Source organism: Glycine max, chromosome 14, assembly GCF_000004515.6.
Source record: "Glycine max cultivar Williams 82 chromosome 14, Glycine_max_v4.0, whole genome shotgun sequence".
Lineage (NCBI taxonomy): Eukaryota > Viridiplantae > Streptophyta > Magnoliopsida > Fabales > Fabaceae > Glycine > Glycine max.
Genome location: NC_038250.2, coordinates 45,285,347 through 45,308,892, shown reverse-complemented (window position 1 = coordinate 45,308,892; position 23,546 = coordinate 45,285,347). Strand labels below are relative to the sequence as shown.

General features: G+C 31.4%; 3 protein-coding genes across 5 annotated transcripts; all 3 read left to right on the top strand.

Annotated features, from left to right (window-relative positions):
- Nucleotides 1-369: 369 nt before the first annotated feature.
- On the top strand, nt 370-3,325 carry LOC100807954 (beta carbonic anhydrase 5, chloroplastic). Of its 3 annotated transcripts, none has more exons than XM_041008931.1 (7): nt 370-676; nt 790-917; nt 1,041-1,096; nt 2,006-2,066; nt 2,314-2,396; nt 2,477-2,599; nt 2,956-3,325. In XM_041008931.1, exons 1-7 carry the CDS (start codon nt 661-663, stop codon nt 3,128-3,130), a joined length of 642 nt encoding a protein of 213 aa, XP_040864865.1. In that variant the 5' UTR covers nt 370-660; the 3' UTR covers nt 3,131-3,325. The 3 variants fall into 3 exon arrangements, with proteins under 3 accessions (XP_040864865.1, XP_014622049.1, XP_014622050.1); XM_014766563.3 differs by having other exon boundaries at nt 407-676; nt 2,494-2,599; nt 2,921-3,325; XM_014766564.2 differs by lacking the exon at nt 370-676 and adding an exon at nt 1,784-1,897 and having other exon boundaries at nt 834-917; nt 2,013-2,066; nt 2,494-2,599; nt 2,921-3,325.
- A 1,564-nt stretch (nt 3,326-4,889) lies between these two features.
- LOC100807075 (AP-4 complex subunit mu) lies at nt 4,890-12,356 on the top strand. The gene is made up of 13 exons (XM_003544781.4): nt 4,890-5,048; nt 5,975-6,069; nt 6,594-6,797; nt 7,218-7,334; nt 7,489-7,617; nt 8,768-8,894; nt 9,330-9,433; nt 9,548-9,652; nt 9,906-10,000; nt 11,009-11,096; nt 11,243-11,303; nt 11,406-11,479; nt 12,090-12,356. The coding sequence occupies exons 1-13, from the start codon at nt 4,991-4,993 to the stop codon at nt 12,186-12,188; spliced, it is 1,356 nt and encodes a 451-aa protein (XP_003544829.1). The 5' UTR covers nt 4,890-4,990; the 3' UTR covers nt 12,189-12,356.
- A 3,209-nt stretch (nt 12,357-15,565) lies between these two features.
- LOC100806014 (AT-hook motif nuclear-localized protein 28) lies at nt 15,566-16,668 on the top strand. Its single transcript, XM_003544779.5, has one exon. The coding sequence runs from the start codon at nt 15,746-15,748 to the stop codon at nt 16,514-16,516; it is 771 nt and encodes a 256-aa protein (XP_003544827.1). The 5' UTR covers nt 15,566-15,745; the 3' UTR covers nt 16,517-16,668.
- The last annotated feature ends 6,878 nt before the right edge of the window (nt 16,669-23,546 follow it).

Here is a 23,546-nt window from a genome sequence, read left to right as displayed (position 1 = left end):
TCAAATTAATCATCAAATTACACACATTATATCTTCACTTTTTATCTGTCTATTAAATAATTTTCTGTACAAAAGTTTCTTTATCCGAAGATTGACACGAGCATAAGGAGCAAAAAGGATAGAGTTTGGTCAAAGAAAAGAAAAAAGAAAAAGAGTAGATAGCGTTGCAAACTATGAAAGTGACTTGAAGGTTGAGACAATAATAGACATATCAACATACCATAGATGTTTGGCTGTAAGGAAATCCCACAAAATGGGATAACTGCACCGTACGTGTAACCACCGGATATGTCTCTATCATTAAGTGTTTTCCATATCATCCTTCCTACTCTTATCGTTTTGCAATCAATACCCACAATCATCTCTCCATCACATAACACTAAACGATAAATCTATAATAAACATGTCGTTATGGTTTGATCCTAATTTGTGTATAAAAATATTTATTAAAAAAGATCTATAAATGAATCTTAACACCTCAAATTATTAATATTGAGTTTGGTTGAAAAATACCCAGATTCATACTAAATATAGAACACATGCATTAAGTTAATTAATTTAATGATAATGAAAATAAGGATAAATATGGCATGCGTTGTACTTCAAAGGGAGTTTTGCACTTTGTAGTCTCTAGTCACGATTTGTTGGAGAGGAGAAGAGATGGTTTGGTCAATTAGTGAGTACATTGCTTCACCTAGCAATTTTCAATTGTCCAAAGATGTTGTTTTAATTTTTTTTATGTAATTATTTTAATAATGTAATTTCATTCCATGCTGATGCGTATTCCAGGGTCCAGAATAAGTTCACTTCTCTGTTCAAAGGCACCTTTAGTGGGTTCATACGTCTATGACTCATGTTGGTGCTTATGCTTTTCTGCTCCAACCAGCTCCTCCATAGCAAGGCCTTGGCCAAACTTTGTGAGTTTCTCCAATATAGTCCTATGTTAAGCTGTTAATCAAACATTACTTCTTAATTTTTTCTTATATGTTTGTTTCAATGCTTTGTTGTTTGCTTTCCTCTTGTCTTGTTGGATTTTTTAGATGGATTGGGTACAAATGGACCGTTGCCGTGCAGCAGCATCGTTGCCTTTGATCAAGTAAGTTGAAGTTCCTGATATTACCTTCATAAATTTTGTTGAACCTTCAAGAGTGAATTTATGCTTCTGGAAAAAAGTAACTGCGAATTTTCTTTTTCTTTCAATTATGACAGTTAAACTAATGTTTTATATGCGCATTCATCTGGGATCAGTCTGTGGTAAATTGTGAATTTGGCTGAATGATTTGAATGTGGACTAGGAAGTAAGATTTGATTGTTACAATTATTTGTCTTCATTAACTGTAGGGAGAAACAACCAGAGAGTCATAGTAATTGTGTCAGACACGATTAAGAAAACTAAGGTCTTGATAAAGGAAATATGACTGAAATTGATGGCTATCAAAACTTGTTTGATTTGATAAAACAGAGGTTTCTGAGTTTCAAGAACCAAAAATATATGTAAGAGTCTGGTTGTACATTTTTTCAGCTTTGCAAAATTTTTTTTCTTCTTGTTAGTATAGGGTCTTATAAGCTATATTTCTTCTAGACAGAAAAGAGTTGGAGCATTTTCAAGCCCTTGCTGAAGCTCAATTTCCAAAGATGATAACAGATTTACCTAGTCCATTTGACATTTAATTTATTTGTTTCTAAACTGTTCACTCTTTTTTTCATGAATAATCTATAAAACATCATATTTTAGCTTAATTTATTGGTTATGGTGGTCTTTAACTGATAAATCCAAGTACAGTCTATGGTAATTGCTTGTGCAGACTCTAGGGTATGCTCCTCTAACATATTAGGATTCCAACCTGGAGAAGTCTTTATGATACGTAGCATTGCCAATCTTGTACTTGTTATGAAGGTATTTGCAAAATTGCTTCTTTTTATTTCTGCCTAAATAGCTAATGGGAGCTTTCAAACTATTGTTAATTTTTATTTTTCTCTCATAATTTTTTCTTTCTTATACTAGAGAGCAGAATGGACCATCAGAAAGTAATGCTGCTCTTGAGTTTGCAGTAACTACTCTTCAGGTACTCACTAATTTATAAATCTTTCGTCTTGTAATAATCATACATTTCTCAGTAAGTTCCAAAACAAGAATTTTTGAAAATGCAAATGAATGTCTAAAATGAGAGTTTGATTGAGGAATATCGCTTTGTTATGAAAGGGGTGGAAGAAGACTTGGAAATTTTATTCTGTGTTGATTAGTGCATTTGTTGTAAAAAAGGTCATACCCTATATAACTGCGTAATTCAAAATGGTTGTTGAAATTTTTAGGTTGAGAATATATTAGTCATTGGTCATAGTAGCTGCGCTGGAATTGAAGCTTTGATGAATATGCAAGAAGATGTAGAATCAGGGTATCTCTAGCTAACTACTACACCTCAATTTTTATTTCATCATTAAAACAGTTGTTATTACATCTCTAATTCTCATTAAGGTTCATTCATCCTCTAGAAACTTCACACACAAGTGGGTTGCCAATGGAAAACTTGCCAAACAAAGGACAAAAGCTGCCACAGCTCATCTTAGCTTTGATCAGCAATGCAAATTCTGTGAGAAGGTATCCATCATGTAACTGCACTATGCTCAGCCAAATTATTTTATGTTTGGATTAGCTTTGTGATGAGAAATAACCAATTAATTTTTCATGATAGAGATAATGCAACAAATAATTACTTCTACTTTTTCATGGTATCGCATAGATTTTGCGGGGATAAAATTTATTCTTGTGTATTATCCAAACACATTATATGTGAATTTCCACTAAGAACTCTTAGACTTGAATATGGTGAAACATAATCAGATGTACTTAGAATAATTCTGTGGCACCAAGTAAATTCTAGATTCCGAAGGCAAGTGATGCTCATTCAATTTTTGGCAGGAATCTATTAACCAATCATTATTGAACTTGCTCAGTTATCCTTGGATAGAAGATAGAGTAAGAAGAGAGTTGCTTTCTCTACATGGAGGGCATTATAATTTTTCCAATTGCTCGTTTGAGAAATGGACCCTTGATTTTAAAGAATGCAATGTTAAAGAAGAAGAAGAAGAAAGCAGTTATGTTGTCAAAGAACAAGAATTCTGGTGCTGAATCCTGCTATACCAAGAAGTTTGAAACATAACTTTCATGCTGAATCCTACAACTAGATAAATCTTATGTTCATGTTAGTATTGGCCTGAAAATATATAAAAGAAATTAAATGATTGATTCTAAATGCCGTGTTAGCTTTGTCATGATTGTAACATTTAAGGAAGCTCCTGTATAAATTATGGTTTTCGGAAGCAACACAAATCAGAAGAACAAAAATTCCCCTCTATCTAGATCATAACAAAAAGATTCCCAAATTTTCGATTCGGAAAGAGAAGATAAAAAGCTAACATAAAAAAAAGAATTGACCATTCGAATATTTCAAATTTAATGAAAAAATAATAGAAGTAAGGGCATAGAATCAAAATAGATATATGGTATGTATATGTGTATATTGAATTGTGAATATATAAATAATAAAATCATTTCTAATTCAAGCAAATAATGATATGAGTATAGATAAGAGAAGGGGATATGGCGAAATTAGTAGAGGCTAGGGACTTAATTAAATTGAGTCTTGCTATGGAAACTTAAAAAGTGAGAACTTTGAAATTCAGATAAACCTTGGAATTCACAAAGGACAATCCTGAGCCAAATTCTGTTTTCCAAAATCAAAGAAAAGTCCAGAAAGTGATAATAAAAAAGGGATAGGTGCAGAGATATATACTATGCATTAGAGGGCTTGGCTTTTCTTTTTCTTTACTTTTCATTACCATTGTTCCGACTCCGTCATCATACAAATTTCATATATGCACATTGGTGACAAATGGAGTTCTAAGGTAAACTTGGTGGTTGAGGGAAGAAAAAAATATCATGAATTTGAATTTCTTTCACTAATAAATAAAATTAATGATTAATATTGATCCATAAAAAAAAATAATGGTGACAAATCATTGTCTTATCAAGAAATTTTACTGCTTCCTTAATGTCCACTTGTTGCTACTATCCCTTAATCACAATTTCAGATTTTGATTCCCATCATACAAATCCAAAAGCTCTTGAAAGTTTTATTTTATCTTTTATGTACTCGGTTGAACTAAACCCATTAACAGCTAGAATTTAATTCCTCTCAAGGAGAAAAATCTATAAAATAAGAAAGTAAAGATAACATTAATTCATATTTCATATTTCATATTAATACATATGATAAACTTAATTTACTTCAAATAAGAATGAATGTACTTTAATTTTCTTTTATACTTATCTTTACTTTAGATAATCCAAATCCAGTATGACAGTTGAAAAGAAGATCAATAACAGTATCAGGTACTCTGCTAGAACTATCAAAGTATCAAATTCATTGACACAAATTTTTCCTTCATCAATGTGTTTTGATTGGTTTTCCAGACATACCCTAACAAATTTTTACTATTATTCATTCTTGTCTTGTGTGCATCAAATCTGTTAAATACGTAAAAAAAAAGGAGATAAAATAAATAATAACACGGAAAACAATATGAGATGAAATAAATAATATAGTAAATAAAAATAATTTAAAAAAGAACTTTACGTAAAAGTTTGATTACGAAAAAAAAATGGTTATTCCTTAAAAAAATATTCAAATTCAATCATAACAAATAATAATTTGTTAAAATAAGTTGAATAAAAATGTATAGAATAAAAATTTTGTTTTACAAGTGTTAAATTAAAAATTAAAAGTTATTATTATACCAATACATTTTAAATCCATCTAGAAATAAGTCCAAAAATTATAAACGAATTCGAAAATGATTTGTAGTTAAGAATTGAAAAAAAATATATATACAGCCGTTAATTGCAACGAGAAATGTTCACCGCTTAGAAAATAATACTAGCCATTTACGAAGGCAGCAGCTGCAGGAGGTGCGTGCATCGAGCGGAGCCATGATCTCGCAATTCTTCGTTCTGTCGCAGCGTGGCGATAACATCGTTTTTCGAGACTGTTAGTTCTCTCTGAATCACACTCTTGCTTCGCGATTTTTGTTTTCTTTGTTTTTGGATCTGGTGCTGTTTGTTCGATCCAATGTTTCGATGGATTTGTGTTCAGCTAGAGTGTTTTAGTTTAGCTTACTGATCTGTAGCAAGATTATTATTTCTAACTCAATAATCGGTAATTCGAGTTCACGCATCCAGATCTTACTTACTTGATTCACGTCTTGATAGCGTGCTAAGTGATTATTAATTACTTCCCTGGCAAGATTGAGAAACACGAAAGTTGCGTAGCTGATTACTTTTTTAAATATCTGAACAGTGATGTGTTTCGGTGAGATATTTGCACCTTTTGTTGCATTGGCTCGAGCTCAATTGAATGCATCTTGATTCGTTAGAGTTAGGAAACTGTTTGTGGAAATGCATTTCAAGAGAAGATAATTGTTGAGATCTGTATTGGATGCTGACTTATAACACACTCCCGAAAGTGTTTTTTTTTTATAATATTATCCTTGTATTAGCTTTAAGTTTTTAAAAATTTAGGAGCGATTGCACTATTGCTAACCATGGAGTTTCTCGAACCGTAGTTCAAAATCTAGTTGGTGGTTATGGTTTTACCTTTTCTCTGTTTCATTTTCCTAGTCGTATTTTTCCTATTTGTTGTAGCTGCTTTTAATTTTAGATTTCCTAGGTCAAGCAGATTGAACCTTAAAATATTAATATATGCTGCGGAATGGAATGCAGACATAGGGCTGCTTCTAATCTGCAAGTGTTTTTGAGAAGGGTGGATGGAGTGAAAATGAACTGAACATTATTATCACTAGAAAAATTTAATAATATATTAGTTTTTATGTTGAATAAAATGTTATCCTATCCCAATGGTTGGAACTTTTACTATCAGACTCTCTGACTATTGCTACTTTATTGTGTTGATTACAGATCGTGGTGAAGTGCAGAAGGGAAGTGCAGAGATATTTTTTCGCAAAGTAAAGTTTTGGGAAGACGGAGGACTGCAGGAGGCACCACCTGTCTTTGTAGGTATTATCTTTCTGAATCAGGCAGAGCATATTATAATGTGCTTTAAGCTTGAAAGAGTATGGAACATTGGAATGTTATTAATAATTATTAAGTAATAATTGCATCTCCTTGTTTCCCCTAGGTCAGTTTTTTCTGTATCTTATAATGTAGTTAATTTTGTGAGACATAAACCACCTTAGAATACCCACAGACCCACGTATTTGCTTTGCATCATACAGTTGAAAAGGTTGAAATGTTTAGAATGGGGAGGGTGAAGAGAGATTCTGGTCTGTTGGTTCTTGGTTGATGAATGACCAGCCATGCTAACTATTGCTATGCCCTGCCTTCAATTTATTGTCAATGTCATCCGCTTATGGTGTTGATAGTAATATAATGTTTAATTTACCCAAATTAAAAATGTGTATAGATCTCATAAAACGGTTTTTGTTGAAGCTGTGAATTTCTATTCACTTTATGTCATTTGCTACACTTTGCTAGAATATGCTGATTTCTTTTGTGTTGTGTTCTTGTTCATTGACAGAATGTGGATGGTGTAAATTACTTTCATGTGAAAGTTGTTGGCTTATTGTTTGTTGCAACTACAAGGGTTAATACATCACCTTCTTTTGTCTTGGAGCTTTTACAAAGAATTGCTCGAGTTATTAAGGATTACCTTGGGATTCTCAATGAAGACTCATTACGGAAAAACTTTGTGCTTGTGTACGAATTACTTGATGAAGTTATTGTGAGTTTCCTCTCTTGCTCTATTTGGTTCTTTACTTCTTTAAAAGTCCCATGATTTCTTAACTTTAATGCTTCATTGAATTAAATTATCACTTTATCCAGGCTGGCCCCTTTTTTTTAATCTAATCTTGAGTCTTGAAACAAATATTATTTTTTTGAACAGTTAATATTAGTAGCCGCTGATAGATTGAACCGATATGTTTACAATATTTTTCGGGTAGTGTACAAGAAAAAGTACAAACCGCCAAAAGTTCTGGTGAAAGTTGTATCTGGTTTTCCTTTTTTTAAAAAAGAACTGAAGAGCCTATTTGCAATTGTTTTTTTTTTTTTTATGTTTTACTCCTTTGACCTGAGATTCATAGTCAATAAGTCATGTTTCCAAAAATCTTACTTATGAGTGACCCAATGACATTGTTTGAAGGATTTTGGTTATGTTCAAACAACATCTACTGAATTGTTGAAGTCCTATGTTTTCAATGAGCCGCTTGTAATTGATGCTGCACATCTGTCACCTCTTGGACCTGCTGCAATTTTTACGGTATGATGCTTAATATGCTTAATCCCTACTGCCTAAGTACAGAATAAATCATATAATCAAAAACAGCTTTATAAAAGCTGAAGACAGATAATAAACAACTATTCTAACACACTTATTTATGGTATTATTAATTCTTAATTTTGGTTGCATGCAGCAAGGAACAAAAAGAATGCCAGGGATAGCTGTCACAAAATCTGTTGTTGCTACAGAGCCTGGGGGTAGAAAGAGGGAAGAGATTTTTGTAGACATAATTGAGAAAATCAGCATCACTTTTAGCTCCAGTGTTAGTAAATACATCTTAAAATATTGAATGACTGAATTTCATTATGTTGTTCAATTGTTGCTTCATCCATCATGTATCATGAGTATAGATGCTTTGCTTATGGTTTTCAGTATGCTAACTGACGAAATGTAATTATGATGTGTGAGAGCATGTATATCTGAGATCAAATTTTACTCTTGACTCTAGTGTCTGAAACTAAGTTAATCCAAGTAAAGAACCATCAATTCCAATTAAAATTATTTACCATCTAATTACTTAAATGCAGAGTGGAAAAGCTTAACTTGTTTAAAGAAACATAATTTGTCGATGTTGGATGTAATTTTTTGATGCATCATAGTAAACTAGCACTTTGATGGTACCGAATCTTTAGTGTTAAAGTTCCAACAAGAGCATAATCAAGGTGTTGCAAAATGAAAATGTTGTGGTGGATGAATGGACATACAAGAAAAGATAACATTAGAAATAAGGTATTAGAAAGTAGAAGTAGCACGTTTTGAGGAAAATATGGCAGAATTTCACCTAAGATGGTTTGGCCATGTGAGGATAAGTCCAATAGAAGCTCTATTGAAAATAGACAATTAGATGGATTATAGTTGTTACAAATCCAAAAACAAAGTCTGAGTTTTCCATGAGAAAGGACTAAGAAAGAAGAGAAAATCGAAAAAGAAAAGACAGGACTGTATGAATTATCAGTGTCACTAATGAAAGTAGAGAAGGGGATTCTCCTTCCAAAGATTTCCCCTTTCAAAAGCTGGCTAACGCTTGGTTCTCACAACACCGACAATTCAGAATGAAATCTTCTACTCCCCTTCTTCTATCTGTCTGCTTTGCTTTAATGTTTTTCATTCTTTTGTCCTGGGTCCTATCGATAGCCTAATAGAGGTAGAGGAAGGCCAAGGGGAACTCTTAAAAGAGAAGCCACTAAAAGATCTAGATCTATGCACCTTTAAAAACTTAGTTTTTGAATAAAATGACAATGTTTAATCCATTTACCTGATCCCCTAGCATGTAAGCTTTTTTTCCCTTGTTAATTTGTGTTTGATGTGCTACTTAGTGTGATAAGGCTTGTTTATTGTTGTTTGTATTTTCAAATGATTCACTTGTCATGTTTTGTTCATCATTCTTAGTATTTTTAATGTGATTTGATCAGGGATATATACTGACTTCTGAGATTGATGGCACCATACAAATGAAGAGTTATCTTTCTGGCAATCCTGAAATTCGATTAGCACTTAATGATGACCTCTCCATTGGAAGAAGCCAGGGACCAGCTTACGGTAGCTTTCAGTTTTTTGTTGGTTTTTAATGCCCAGTTCTCTCTGTTCTCCTTCACAATTGAGTGTTCATGCTTAGGATTTCACTCTCCTATTTCAAGAAAGAGAATGTATGGATAAATATGACTATTTTATGTATGGATTTTTTTGGGGCAGTTGAAAGTTGAAACCCTACGTTGATCTTATGGATTTTGTTTAACAACTAATATTTCCTTGTATATTAAGGTAACCAATGTTGCATATTCAATGATGCTTTTGCTATGAACCTTTTCGTTGACTTAACATTGAGGGCATTGTGTTAATTTTTTTTCTATTGTTCATTATTGTTACTTTTGTATATGTTCCTATTGACTTTCTTAGACATTCAAGTATTCTTTCCTGTGGTTTTCCAAGATTTGTAATTGTTTTGATACTTATATGGAAATGTTTCTAGAGCAGGTTATAGGAGCTCATCTGACTCTGGAACAGTTATATTAGATGACTGTAATTTCCATGAATCTGTTCGTCTTGATAGTTTTGATATAGACAGAACTCTATCCCTGGTGAGTAGCGAGTACCAAAGTAGTCTTGATAATCAAAATTTTAGGATATAAAGGTATTTTATCAACTTGTTTCCTTTTTGATTATTTATTTTGATGGTACACTCACAATTTTAGGTACCACCAGATGGTGAATTTCCAGTCATGAACTATCGTTTGACACAGGAATTTAGGCCTCCTTTTCGTATTAATGCTTTGATTGAAGAAGCAGGGTCACTTAAGGTGATGCCTACTTTTAAATAGTTATTTTCTTCGTCTTATTCTTTATATGTCCACTTCATAATTCTTTTTGCACCAATTTAAAACCGGACTAATTTTTTAGATGTGTTAGAATATTTGAAATTCAAATAAAAGGTTTCAAAGTATGAAGATGTTATAAAAAATCTCCCTCTCCCTTATCTTCATTGTATCAACACACACACATATCATTTGTCTTTCCTTGCAGTCACCAAAACTTTTGAAATTGCTATTGCAGGCAGAAGTAATTCTTAAAGTAAGTGCTGAGTTTGCCTCAAGTGTAACAGCAAACACTATCAAAGTGCAGATGCCACTACCAAAATGTACCTCCAGGTGTTATTCTATACTTCTCTATATCATTCAAAAAATTACTAGAAATTATCTTTGAAAGTGATTTTCCATTAATTGGAAACATATTGATGCTTTCAGAAATTGATGTCTTGTGAAGTCTTGGCTATAATAGTCTTACTAAAGCACCTATCCTAATAGGTTTTGAACAGGAGTAGAGCTGGGTTTATAGAACTCTGGAGTCTGGAAGGGATTGTTGACTGATTTTAGGAAAAAATATTTAGAGGGACCTAATTATAACATTTATAATTAAAATCAGATATTTAACTAGTCCCCTTGGAGCAATAGGTTTGCTTTTGACCACTGGTTATGCTGAAAGGGATTTTGAACACACAATTAATTGTCAATTTTTGTGTATGACTAGACTCTAGAGTTGTATCAGTTGCTTATGATCATTGGTACGCACTCACTAGATTATATATAAAACTATTCATGTGCTTTCACCCAATGTCTTGAGCTTTGGGATAATTGGCTGATATGATATTAGATCCTCTATGATCCTATGGTCTAGATTTTAATTCTTGTTGCCCCTTCCAAATCTAAGTTAAATTTCAGCACAAAGTAGGTGGGAGTGTGCCTTGTCTACACTTCAATCCCTTAGGGCTTTGGTGTGAGGAGCCGTGTTACATATAGAACCATTCACGTGCTCTCACCCAACAAGTCATGACATATAGGTATGAAATCTGAACTAGTGTAGTTGGAAAAAAGAGTTCAAGGGACCATTATATCAATATTGGAGGAATCAAAGAATTTGATTGTGTCAAGGACTCTCTTAAAACCTTGAGCTATTAGGTCAAGACTTTTGCATTGCATATGGTAGATTTTAACGAAGCAATTAATAAAGGTCAAAGGAATATCATCAAGTATTTTGAGGAGCACTTTCTATAACTGTACTGTTAAAGTTAGCATATCATGCTTTTTGTTCATTTTGCCCTATGGATAAATGATGGCTGTATTATAGTTGCTAATGTAAGTTGTATGGAAATGTTTCAGGGTTAGTTTTGAGCTGGAACCTGGAGCTGTTGGACAAACAACTGATTTTAAGGAAGCAAATAAGAGGCTAGAATGGAGTTTAAGAAAGGTCACATTTCTTGTCATTTCTCAGGCTTTTTTTTTTTTTTTTTTGCGTGTCATTGACTGACATTCTTCAAATAAAGTTTGAAGTGTATGATTTGGGTCATTATTTTTTCCTGGAGAAAATGGTCACTCATATGTTCTACGAAACAGATTGTCGGGGGATCAGAGCACACTCTACGAGCGAAACTAACCTTTTCTCAGGAATCTCCCGGTATTTATGCTTGTAATTGGTGCATTCACACAATGGATTGTTTACTTATTCTTTGGTAGAGTGATTAATATATCATATTTATGCAAATTTATTTTTTGACAGTTAATGTAACGAAAGAATCAGGGCCTGTTAGCATGACATTTACTATACCAATGCATAATGTTTCACGGCTTCAGGTAAAGTGATCATGTCAACTTGTTGATTCTTTTCTAGTTTTGATTTGATCAAACACCTTCCTCTATCAAACTTCTTGTAGATTGATTTGATGGTGTTCATTCTGAGATCTCCCTGAAACTGTTTGTATTGAACATTAGTCTCATATTAGAATGCATCACTGTGATTATTGTTCTCTATTTTGTCATGTGGTTGTGTTTGTCCTTTTTGTGCTGCCATGTTTAGTAGTCAACTATCCCTGAACATGGTATAAATTCCTTTTAATAATAATTAAATACTCAACGTCAAGGAAAATTTCATATCATTTATATATGGAATACTAGCCGTACCACCCCTAATTTGAGCAACAGCCTCCTCCCCTTTCCCCTTATCTTTCTCAATCAGTTTGGAAAAACAGACAATGTTTTGGGCCAGTTAAATTAGGAATTCTGCTAATATCAAATGTTTTGTATTTCTTTATATCGATTGAGAAATCAAATCTATGAGTACTAAAAGCCATTTGATAAAACAGAACACGTGTGTTGAGCATTGCATAACCGAAGTTTTACCGGTAAAATAAAAAACAAGTGTCATTTGAATGTACTAAGTTCTTAATAAATTTTCAAAATGCAGGTAAAGTATTTGCAGATAGCAAAGAAATCTGCAACTCATGAGCCATACCGGTGGGTTAGATATGTTACACAGGCAAATTCCTACGTCGCTCGTATATGATGCTGTTAAGAAAACTGTGGCCTCCCCCTCCCCCCTTTGTTTTTCATTTTTATTTTCCTCCCACAATTGCTCTTTACAGTTTACAGACATGCTTTGATTTTTTACTTTATTCTTTATTTGTAAATTACATTCTAAGTCGAGTATAGATGCCGTTTGTAGTTTGCCTTATTTATCATTCATTACACAATAACAAGCTGGTCATAAAACCTGGATGAAATACATCAGTTTTTTCTTCTTACTCTCCCATCTCATAAACGATCACTATCTCTCTGTTAAATATGTAATCCAATGGTTCTTCATTCCTTCAGACACAAGGTTTAAAAGGGGGTTGTCTGTTGGCTAGCTCTATGCTTGTGAGTCAGAGTTGTGACTCTGGACAATTCAAAAATTATTTTGCACTTCAGAATAGTTTTTTAAATCAGTTATCTCGGGAGTGGATCATTTTGGTAATTTCGTTAAATTAGTTAATTTCATTAAATTGTGTTATTTTTAATTAAAAATATTTTTTTCCTAAACTATTATTCATTGGAGTTTAGTATTAAACATAAATTCTGTATTAAATGAAGGGTATTTTAAACATAGTCTTCTTATTGAATGAAGGAAAAGAAGTTAAAATTTGCTTATAAAATCCTAGGTAGTTCCGCATTTATTTAATATTCAGTTATGGCTTCAAAAAGGAAAAGAAAACAGTCGAGTATAATAATTATATTCTGATTTTGTTCAATACGCTAAGCTAATTATGTTCGAGGGAATTCAAACCAAGTCATGTACTAGTACAAACCATGCATTAGCCAATTCGGAGTGAATGGAGGCGAGGTGTTAAAATTAAAAATAAAATTGATTAGAAGACTGGGGTCCCAATCGATGCATATTTTCCTGATTATCATGTTCAATTTACACATGTCAACACAGCAGTGAAAAAATTTACAAACATTTAAGGAAGTATATCGGATTAAGATTTTAAAATACTATTTTAGTATAAAAAATCTTATAGATTTTAAAGATTAAGTAAGAATATTATAATTTATTATATTTTTTTATAAGATTATTTGAATTTATATCATAAAAATTTAAAGGATTTAAAATGATTTTTATAGATTTATAAGATTTGAAAGGATTATGTGAATTTTTAAAAAGTATTTAAAATTATAAAAGTTACTGAAAAAATAATAAGAAAGAATGAGGTTTGGATAAAAAAAAAGAAAATTATAATTTTTTTAATCTTTTAATAATTATATTGATTCTAGTTTTATGTCCTTGATAGTTAGTCTCATGATTTTCGGCTACTAAAATACCTTGTTTTCAATAAATAAAAAACTCCTTATTGTAAAAATATTCTTACGAACATTTGTTTCATGGTATGAAATTTTATTCTGAAAATCATTTTTCCATAAATATTATGCATGGGAATAATATTTCCTTCAACATGTTTGTTTGACAATTATAAATTTAAGTGAAAAAAAAAAGAAATTTATTTAATTAAAAATAAAAGTAAAAAAATGTGAAATCTAATCATTTTCAATAATATTTTTACAAATACTAAACATAGGAATGTAATATTCTCAAATTTACTCTGGAAATCTTGTTCCATACCTTAAAATAAATGTCTACTTATATTCAATTTCGTGTCTAAAACAATGTTCCATAAAAGTTTTTTAGTTTAACTTTTCTAAAGTCTCGGTTTTCTTTTTAATGACTGCTTACTCTTTAGATTTTTTATATAATTATTTTTATTTTGTACATAATGAGATAGAAATAGAACAAGAAACTGAACACCAAAAACATTATCCCGCATGTAAACTTCTGAGTGAGAAGAACTGGAAAAGTCTTCAACACAGCAGTAAATGCTTTATATAAAGAATGTCTAACTTAAGTTCTCTTGGATAAAAAAAAAAAAAAGAAGCTAGGTCAAATTTTAAATCTAAATTAATGTATTTTCTTTAGACAACTATTGGACTTGTATTAGAATAAAAGTTGTTGTTATTTTTTTTTTTTGATAAATCATTGTTGAGAATGATGATTTGTCTATTTTTTTTAAAAACGAGAAAATTATTGGTTCACGCTCTCAGTTACGTGTTGATATTAACCCTTTCAATTTAGGTATCGATTATCAAACCAAAATTTGGATCTAAATTATACAAGGAATCCTATTAATTTCATATGACTTCTGTATATATGGTCAAGTGATTTGGATTTTTTAAAAAAAAATTAAATTATACGCATGAAGTTAAATATATATGGATTTTCTTTTTTTATAATTTTTTCCTATGTGCTTATGATTTTCTATTTTGATTTATTTTGTTACAAGTTTCTATTTTGATTTCCTGATAGTCTGATAGATATTCTATTACGTACGTAAGAGGATATTGTCGTTCACATTTGTAAATATTCGCACGTTTTGCCTTTATCACTTTATCCTTTTACTGAATCAAGTAGATGATATTTTAAAAATGTATGAAATTAACATACTGAAACCAAATGAATTAATATAGTATTTTAGTATATGTATTTTATATTTATTTATTATGAATTTTAATAATAAATTTTATTTGAAGGACAAAACTAAAAAAATTGAAAAAATATGCACGCTTTATGTTTTCTGCTCTAGGGGATTTGAAAGTGGGGATTTTTAGAAGCTCCACATAGTGGTATAAACTATCTTGGAGAGCTTATGAAAATAAACTAAAAACATCTTATGGACCAGCCATAAGATATTTTTATAAGTTATCCCAAATACTCAAAAGTACTTATAATATAAGATGATTGAATATGTTTGTTTAAATCTATTCAATTCGTTAAAAATATTTTTTAAAATAAAATAATTAGTTTTTTTATTTTATTTTTTGGTGTATTTATTTAAATTATTTTTGCTTTAAAATATTTTTTAAGAAGCAAATCTTACGTATTTGTTAAAAAATCACTTTTTTAAAAAGCACTTTTTTTAGAAGAACTTATTTTAATTTTAAACAAATTTACCCCAAATAAGTTGTTGGCAAGGTCTTTCAAATGAAGCTTAATTATTTGAATATTAAATTTTAATAATCCAATCATTGAAATTTTTTTATATCATCTCAATAATCATGTAGATTAAATTTTAGATGAATAAAACATTTGTAGTTACATAATCTTATAGTTTATATTTACTTATATTTTTTAAAAAATATGTTATACATTAAAGTAAATTTATTCATTCAAATATGAATGACTTTTATAAATTTCTACAAATTTGTATACTCAAGAGACACTCAATGATTATTCATTAATGTTTGAATCGGCGAAGAATTACAATGTAGAAACTGTGACAGCAAGAAGGAAAGTTTTACGTCAAAACGGAACCTCTCTCTCCAGTCTTATCTCTCACTCTGGGCCCCACCATTACTCTTTACTTGCTTCCATCTTCATTCTTCCCCTTTTCCTTCTCTCTCTTCAATAAACAAATCCAAATCCTTCTCCCACAATCTTTCTTTCTTACTCTCAACACTTCAACAAAGAATATCTCAAGATGCATGTGATGTGATCAAACAAGAATAACAACTTCTTTAACTGTTTTCTCAAAAATGTTCTCAAAGCTACACTCACAACACTCACAACAGCCTCAACCTTTTCAATTCTCTCGGGAATGTCAATCCTCTAAAGAGGATGATATCCCAAGCACTTGTGGTCTCAATTTGATCACCGCCCAAAAATCTGGTTTGAGCGGTGATCAAAATAATGAGACCACAAGTGAAATAATGCGGCGCCCTAGAGGACGCCCATCCGGTTCCAAAAACAGGCCCAAGCCGCCTCTCATAATAACGTGCGAGCCCGAGCCCGTCATGAGCCCGTTCATTCTAGAAATCCCGGGCGGAAGCGGCGTCGTTGAGGCCCTAGCCCGCTTCAGCCGCAGAAAGAACACCGGCCTTTGCGTTTTAACCGGTTCCGGAACCGTGGCCAACGTCACTCTCCGTCAACCTTCTTTCACTCCTGCCGGCGCCTCTGTCGCCACCGTCACTTTCCATGGCCGCTTCAATATCCTCTCCATGTCCGCCACCTTCCTCCACCACGGTTCTCCGGCGGCGATTCCGAACGCCCTCGCCGTGTCCCTTTCCGGACCGCAGGGGCAGATTGTCGGCGGACTCGTCGCCGGGAGGCTCCTCGCCGCGGGCACGGTGTTTGTGATTGCCGCGTCGTTCAACAACCCGTCGTATCACCGGCTTTCGTCGGAGGAGGACGCGCAGAACACCTCTGATGGCGGCGGAGACAGGCAGTCTCCGGCCGAGTCTAGTATGTACAGCTGCCACCGTCCTTCGGATGTGATTTGGGCTCCAACCCCTAGACCACCTTTCTGATAATCATTTATTATGAATCAATCAATGAACTCTATTAATTTGGCGTTGTGTTGTGAATTTTGTTTCGTTGATTGTGGGGATTTTTGTTCGGTTTCTTTCTTGAGTTGTTTCTTTAGATGTAATGCTGCTGTTAACTTAGATTTTTAGAGTAATTCTTAATGCGTTTTTACTACTTGATCGTTGGATTTTCTTTCTTTACTTCTTTTTAATTTTTTAGGAATGATGCTGGCATTATGATTTTGCTCGACAGAAAGAAAAATTATATGATTTTATTGTTCATCTTGTTATGGCTTCATTAATTCAGGTAAAGCTTGTTTGATCGTAAGTTTAATAAACTCTCGTTCATTCATGTTCTTTGTTATTTTAGTCTTATTATTCAATGGTGAATTAAAAGACTTGTTATTTATATTAGTTTAATTAATGATCTCAATTTTGAATTTTAAATTGTCTAATTAATGGGTTTGTGTTCTGAGTCTTGAATTATTTTTTGTTCAGATTACTTGTGGTTTCTGATTATTATTTTTCTAATTAAGAGAGGTTAAGTTATAGGAACGCGGGGTTTGCTTGGTCTGGTTGTTTATATGCATGGTGTGATTAGTTTAATTAAATTGTGTTTAAAATATTACTTGAAGAAGATAAAAACAAAAGTTTGAAGTAAATTTTAATATACTACTACGTGAAGCGTCCAGAATGGAACTTTCTGTTGTGTATGGACCACATTTGGCTTAGTAGAAAAGTTGCTGTTTTGGTTTTAGACAAGAGGCTACAATTTGCATAGTGGGTTATTGGGAGGTTATGGGATAATGGTGTTTACATTGAAGACTGTACACTGATGATGCTGGTTGCAGTGTATAACATAACGCAGAGAGAGTGTGTGTAAGGTAGGTTGCAACAAGATAGTGAGTGGTGCTACTGTGAATGGCAGTGGAGAACGTGGCATGGGTTGTGCTTTGCCATTTCTAACATCACAAGCAGTCATTTCTTGTTCCTTTTGTTTGGTGTCTTTGTGTTGCGGTATCATCCACTAGCTAGGGATAATAAAATCCCTTCCTTCCCCTAACTTTATTTCTACGTTTCATTGCTTTGCTTGCTTTATATCTGATCTCTCTTCTGTACTTGTTTTGTCTCTTCCTTTCTCTCTCTTGTTTTGGTTTCAACTTGTGTTGAAAAGTAAAAGCCAAGTGTAAGTTGCAATATTGAACACTTGCTCCTACCTCCGTGACTGTTTATTGCATCATTAATTAGGGTGGAAGGAAGCTTATTCTCAACGCTGATGGAACTGAAAATTCCCTAAATAATGACATCATTTTAGTGAATTTGACGTGCATAACTATAGCTGTGAAATCTCTCTAGTTTATTGCATCATCACACTGGGGTCTTGTGTTGGTGATTGAACTAATGGGGTCAGGTTTTGTTTTCGTGCGGATAATGGATATTTCCTAGCCTGTTAATTTGACATACATGAAAGAGATTTCTCTTACAAGATTGGCTTGGTTTATGGTTTGAAATTTCAACAGTGATGATGGTATCATGCATTATATCAATGCTTGATTATACACCTTTACTTACGAAGTCTTCACTGATCGATGCCAATTTCTTGCGAATTCAAATCATCATAATAGTATGAGGAATCCTTGTTCTTATTTTATGGCCGCCATACTTATGAGAAAATAACTATGATGTTGGGGTTTCATTGATTTTTTTTTTCTTGGGTGTGGTTATGTTCATTGCTTGTGTTTTGTTTTATCTATCTTTTAAGTATATTGGTTACAATTTTTCCATTTAGCTTATTTTAGAAGATGGTGTTTTATTTTATATTTATTGATAGTATCATCAGATTTAAAAATAAAAATACACAAATTCCTTTAAGCTATTTCTGTTTTCTTATTTTCAGAATTATAGTTTTATGAGTAATTTTAAAAATAATTAATTGTACAGAAAATAATATACCAAAATAATTTTTTTATTATGTAAAAAGACAATGATCGATGAGAAAAAGTTAGTAAATTTTTTTTTTTACACAATCAACTAATAATAAATTATTGCTGATATTTCTTTTACATTAAAATTTAACTAATTCATTACATGTGAAGGTTAGATTTTACTAATTTATTATATGTGAAGGTTTGCATTGAAATGATTGTGTAGAATTGTTTTGAGAGAGTCATACCATTTCATGAAAACAAATAGTGTTTAAGATACTGAATTATATATTTGATCTCAATCTAATGTCTTCATATAAATGAAGAATTATACTAGTATACTAGTATCTTATTTGATAAGTTGACCAATTACAAGAATTATGTCAAACTATATATGATTAAAAGGATACATTAATGCTTCAATTATATTATGATAAATTATTTTAGGACCAAGTATGCCAAAATTTTACCACATTTAGTAACACTATGATCAAGGTAAAACGTTGCTGATCCTGCATCCTTCATTTAAAATTCTTTCTTTATTTAATTCACAACTTTTGGGGAGCTCGATCTTTAGAAGTCTTAGTAGTATTATAATATTCATGGTTTTGAAACGGATCATATCGGTTAGTTCAATTGGGAATTGATTATGTGTCTGGTCCAATGTTTTAAAAAAATTGATGTATCTTTAAATCAACTAAAAAATCGCTGAATTGATCGATAATCGATAATATTTGATGGGTTATCCGGTTTTATCAATTTCACTTAAAATTATTCTTTTTAAAGAATTTTATTTTGTATTGATGAACTTAGATATTAGATTAAATTTGCTATATATTATGACTTATGACACTTTTAAATGAAATTTACTTTTTATTATTATTAATTTATGTATATTATATTATTTTTTCAATAATACTAAGATATTATATTAAAATATTTTAATTAAAAAAATATTTTATTAAAATCAATTTGACTCTAATTTAACTTAAGTTGAATCATTGATTTTTTGAACTAGTGTCTTTACCGATTCAATTACCGATTCAATTTTGATAATATTTAAGTTATTGACATATATAAACATCAATAACAACAACCTTACAATTCATGGTGTTTCATTCATAACATCATTAATTGTAAGAAAAAAAAATTCATAACATCATTGAGATCTTGTTAATTTCATGAATTTTAGATATATACCTAAGTTTCTTTTGAAATAGAGAATTTACTTATTTTTTAAGACTTGTCTTTTGGTGTTTTTATAATTGAGTTAGTACTACATCCTTAATTAAACTGTATATTGATCTTTATCTTGATTTATTTTCATTTTTGAAAATCATTTGTAAAGGAGAGGACTTGCATTGCGATAGTTTATTAGTGTGATGTGAATCAATGTTACAACATGCAAAATTGAATGTTTCTAAGTAGAATTGTATAAATATATGCTAATGTAAATTCACCAAGATAATCAATGTTAGAATGGTCTTAATAGAATTACTAGAAAAATATAATCTTAGTCAAATTAATCAAGTAATCTCAAAAACCTTTAGCTTTAAGTTGACAATAAACGTAAAGATAAATGACCTCTTAGTTAGGAGCTTAGTGCATCGATTAAGCAGAGAAAATAAAATTGTGAAAGTTATACTGCGAGAACGATTCAAAGTAAAATGAAAGAAAAATTGAACGAAAAATCAGAGAGAGGGCTTTCTCAAGATTATTTATAGAATTGAAAATCTCTTCATGATTGATGAATACCATGAGGCTGAGAGATTCATTATTCAGAAATGTGAGAGTCCAAATTAAAGAGAAACTTGAGAGAAAGTGTTATTGACACAAATTGAAAGAAGTAATTGCAAGAGGATCTATACTTCGGTGTATACTAATTAATTTCTAAGTAACTCTAATAATTAATTTCAATCAATTTCGTATTTCTCCTTTAACATATTTATTTCTCTGCTTCGGACTCTTATTATCATGTTTTTCGATAAACAACCACAAACATAGCAAAATTAAAAACCGTAGGGCAAGAAAAACGGGGTTAGCTGCAAGATAAAATGGAGTGAGCTAACAGCTGTGAAGCTTTGACTGGGAAATTGGGCAAAACTTTGACCATGAATTTGGGTAAAAAAAATCAGCGACAAATCAAATCAATTTGGTCGTATAATTTGAAATATTCTGCGATTCAACCAAACGATGGTGGGGTCAGAATTCAGATTTCAGAATAGCTGTAATATATCCCCACTAAATATATGCTTGAAATAATAAAAAAAATGACAGGAATAATTTATTTTTTAAAAATCATATTTTATCCTTTCAAAAAATTTATTTAATTATTTATTATTTTTAAAAATAATCAACGCTAGTATTTTTACATTGGGTGTTCGTTATTTAGCCATCGGGAATAACATATTAAAAAACAACTGCTATTGTAAGTTGTAAGCTGTAAGTTGTAATCCCTCTATATATGATAATTGCTTTTAAGATAAAACTATTAACTTAGCATTTAGTTTTTTTATATAGTTTTTTTTTAATATCTTTCATTTTAGTTTGATCATTTAATCATGTATTGTTGAACAAATTCATTCTTTTTGGTGATTCTATTAGTTATAAATTAATGGAAAAGATAAAATAGTGAGACAATACAAAATTAAAAGATCAAAAGTAAAAATAATAAAAGAACAATTTTAATAATGAATATATACGTTTTCCTAAAAACCAATTAAAATATTTTCTGAGAGATTAATAATAGAGTCAAATATCATTTCAAAAGTTCAAGATGCAGATAAAAATACAAGTAATAGTTATAAATTTAGACATGGTATAAAGAATGATAATTAGAAGAAAATGATCTAAAGTTAATTAGAAAACAGGCTAATATATTAAGAAAAGTATATGCTCATGCCATCCAGTTGATATGAGGCTTAAATTATGCTTTGATGGATTTACACCTTTGTAATCATACTACACTTTATACAAGATAGAAGTTAATTAGAAGCTTGTCTTTATAAACTTGCTAACCATTTGTGAATATTTTTCTAACTATTTTTTTTTTTAACTCGAGAAAGAAGCTCAAAAAGCTATCAAAGTTTCAGGTTTGACAAATATTTAAAGGATATCATAATTCAGCCCTCTTTAAGACTGAGTTCATCGGTTCAATGCATTCTTGGTCTTAACATCAAAGTTGATGCATCTTTGCTTTGCATATCTCTCCTTTCATGATCTAGAGGTTCCTTTCCTGATTTCCACAAATAAGATCATGCTTCCTCGACTGTTTATTTTTCCTCTTTTAGTTGCCATATGTAAGCACCAAATTAATTTATCATTAATCATATCCTAGTTTCATTTAACTTTCTTGCTAAGGTAAAGTTCATACACATATGTGGAACATGTCTTACCTCCTTCTGCATAAGCTTGCTTTATTTTCATACATCAAAGTCACATAATCAATGCCAATAATCTTTCTTATGACGTGGTTGTCCTTTTTCCCCATACTAAATTAATTCTCCTCTTTGATATGATGACCAGAGCACTTAGAAAGGGTAACATGGAAGGATGTTCTTGAGTTTGTTATCCAAATGCTATTGTTAGATGTAACATTTAAATAATATTCTCCTCGAACATTTTCATTGACACTATTATAATGATTATATCTTTCTTATTCCTTATATTATTTTTAATATGATTTTTTGTTATTATTTTGGTGGATCACCTTGATAAGTGATCCATCATGAATCATTAATAATGTTCTTTAGATTGATATGATGCTCATAATGTTATAATATATTATTAATGATCGTTATTTATTGCCATCGAAGATAATTTTAGACAACATTTAATTTTTTTTAATCCTTTTCTTTTCTCATCAAAAATTGTTTTGATGCAACCATTGATCACCACATTGAGATTGGCCATCGTTGAACAAACCCAACAACAACTTTTCCTCTAGATAGGAAAACTCCTTTGTTCAATAGTGGTCTGGTGTCATGGATATGGGTCTAGCTAGTGCGAGTGCACCATGCATTCTGAAGCATCAGGCATATATGATGTTCAAATTGTCAAAGTCACGAAGTCGGTGCGGATCTGTTGTTGTGAATCTGGTGTTGCATGCTAGGGAGGGAATGAGGGGAAGAAAAGAAGAAAGGAAAGGTAAAACTCTCTTTGTTTATGCTTGAAAATTTTCCCAAAGTCAAACACTTTGAGCTATTTCTTAATTTAAAGTAGGTGGGATCTTCCTCTATTAATCGTTGCTACCTTGGTACCATGTCAAAAATTTCAAACCTTAGTTGGACACTAATACCATTCCATTTTCCTTTTGCCCACTCCAAAACCTATTAATGATTCGTGCATGCATGTCTCGTTGCCTCATTTTTATATTGACTTTGTTGCCTCTCTTGTGTGTCGTCGATTAATTTGCAACGTCCACAATTTTTTCAAAACCAGATTCCACGTTTGGTTTATGCACATTACATATCTTTGGCATTGGTGCTTAATTATAATTAGGGTAGAAGGGACAAAACAAGAAACAAGAAAGCTTTCTTGGATAGTTATATGTATGCATATGATGTATCCTCAATGCAAAGTTCCGTTTGGTGATATGTATTTATGGGCAGCAGCAAAATCCAATTATGTTTGTGCCCACTGTCCACTATTGCAATACATGCATCGTATCACCCCCCATGTTAATTTGCTGATCCTCGTTTACATATTAATTAATTTGTTTATTAATTAGCGTGTGTGTACGTGTTAATATGTTTGTATTTTTTATGGTAATAATATTGACCAAACCTTGTTTGATTCCCATGCATGTATGATTCTCTACTCTCTAAATCGGAAATGTGTCACTTTCCCCTCTCTGGGTGATTATTCTGACCGTAATAAACATATTACTACTAAAAAGTACATGATACGTGAATCTGGAAAAATATGAGAGTGCACGAAAAGTTTTTATTTTTTAGAACCTTGGAAAATTATGATTCTCATATAACATGTAATTAATAAAATATTCTCAGAAATTATGATTTTGAATAATTAATTTTAGCTTACAGTCTCAGCAAAATATTCCTAAGGGGACAGAAATTCAACTTTCTTGAATAGCGAGAAAGTTTTAA

What these genes read in the sequence shown, in the direction of transcription:
- LOC100807954 (XM_014766564.2), top strand. Translation starts at nt 854, where the DNA reads ATGTTGGTGCTTATGCTTTTCTGCTCCAACCAGCTCCTCCATAGCAAG. An exon ending in CAAGGCCTTGGCCAAACTTT is followed by an intron (nt 918 to 1,040) that starts GTGAGTTTCTCC and finishes TGGATTTTTTAG; the next exon opens with ATGGATTGGGTACAAATGGA. An exon ending in TTGCAGTAACTACTCTTCAG is followed by an intron (nt 2,067 to 2,313) that starts GTACTCACTAAT and finishes TGAAATTTTTAG; the next exon opens with GTTGAGAATATATTAGTCAT.
- LOC100807075 (XM_003544781.4), top strand. Translation starts at nt 4,991, where the DNA reads ATGATCTCGCAATTCTTCGTTCTGTCGCAGCGTGGCGATAACATCGTT. An exon ending in GACCTGCTGCAATTTTTACG is followed by an intron (nt 7,335 to 7,488) that starts GTATGATGCTTA and finishes GGTTGCATGCAG; the next exon opens with CAAGGAACAAAAAGAATGCC. An exon ending in CTACCAAAATGTACCTCCAG is followed by an intron (nt 10,001 to 11,008) that starts GTGTTATTCTAT and finishes GAAATGTTTCAG; the next exon opens with GGTTAGTTTTGAGCTGGAAC.
- LOC100806014 (XM_003544779.5), top strand. Translation starts at nt 15,746, where the DNA reads ATGTTCTCAAAGCTACACTCACAACACTCACAACAGCCTCAACCTTTT.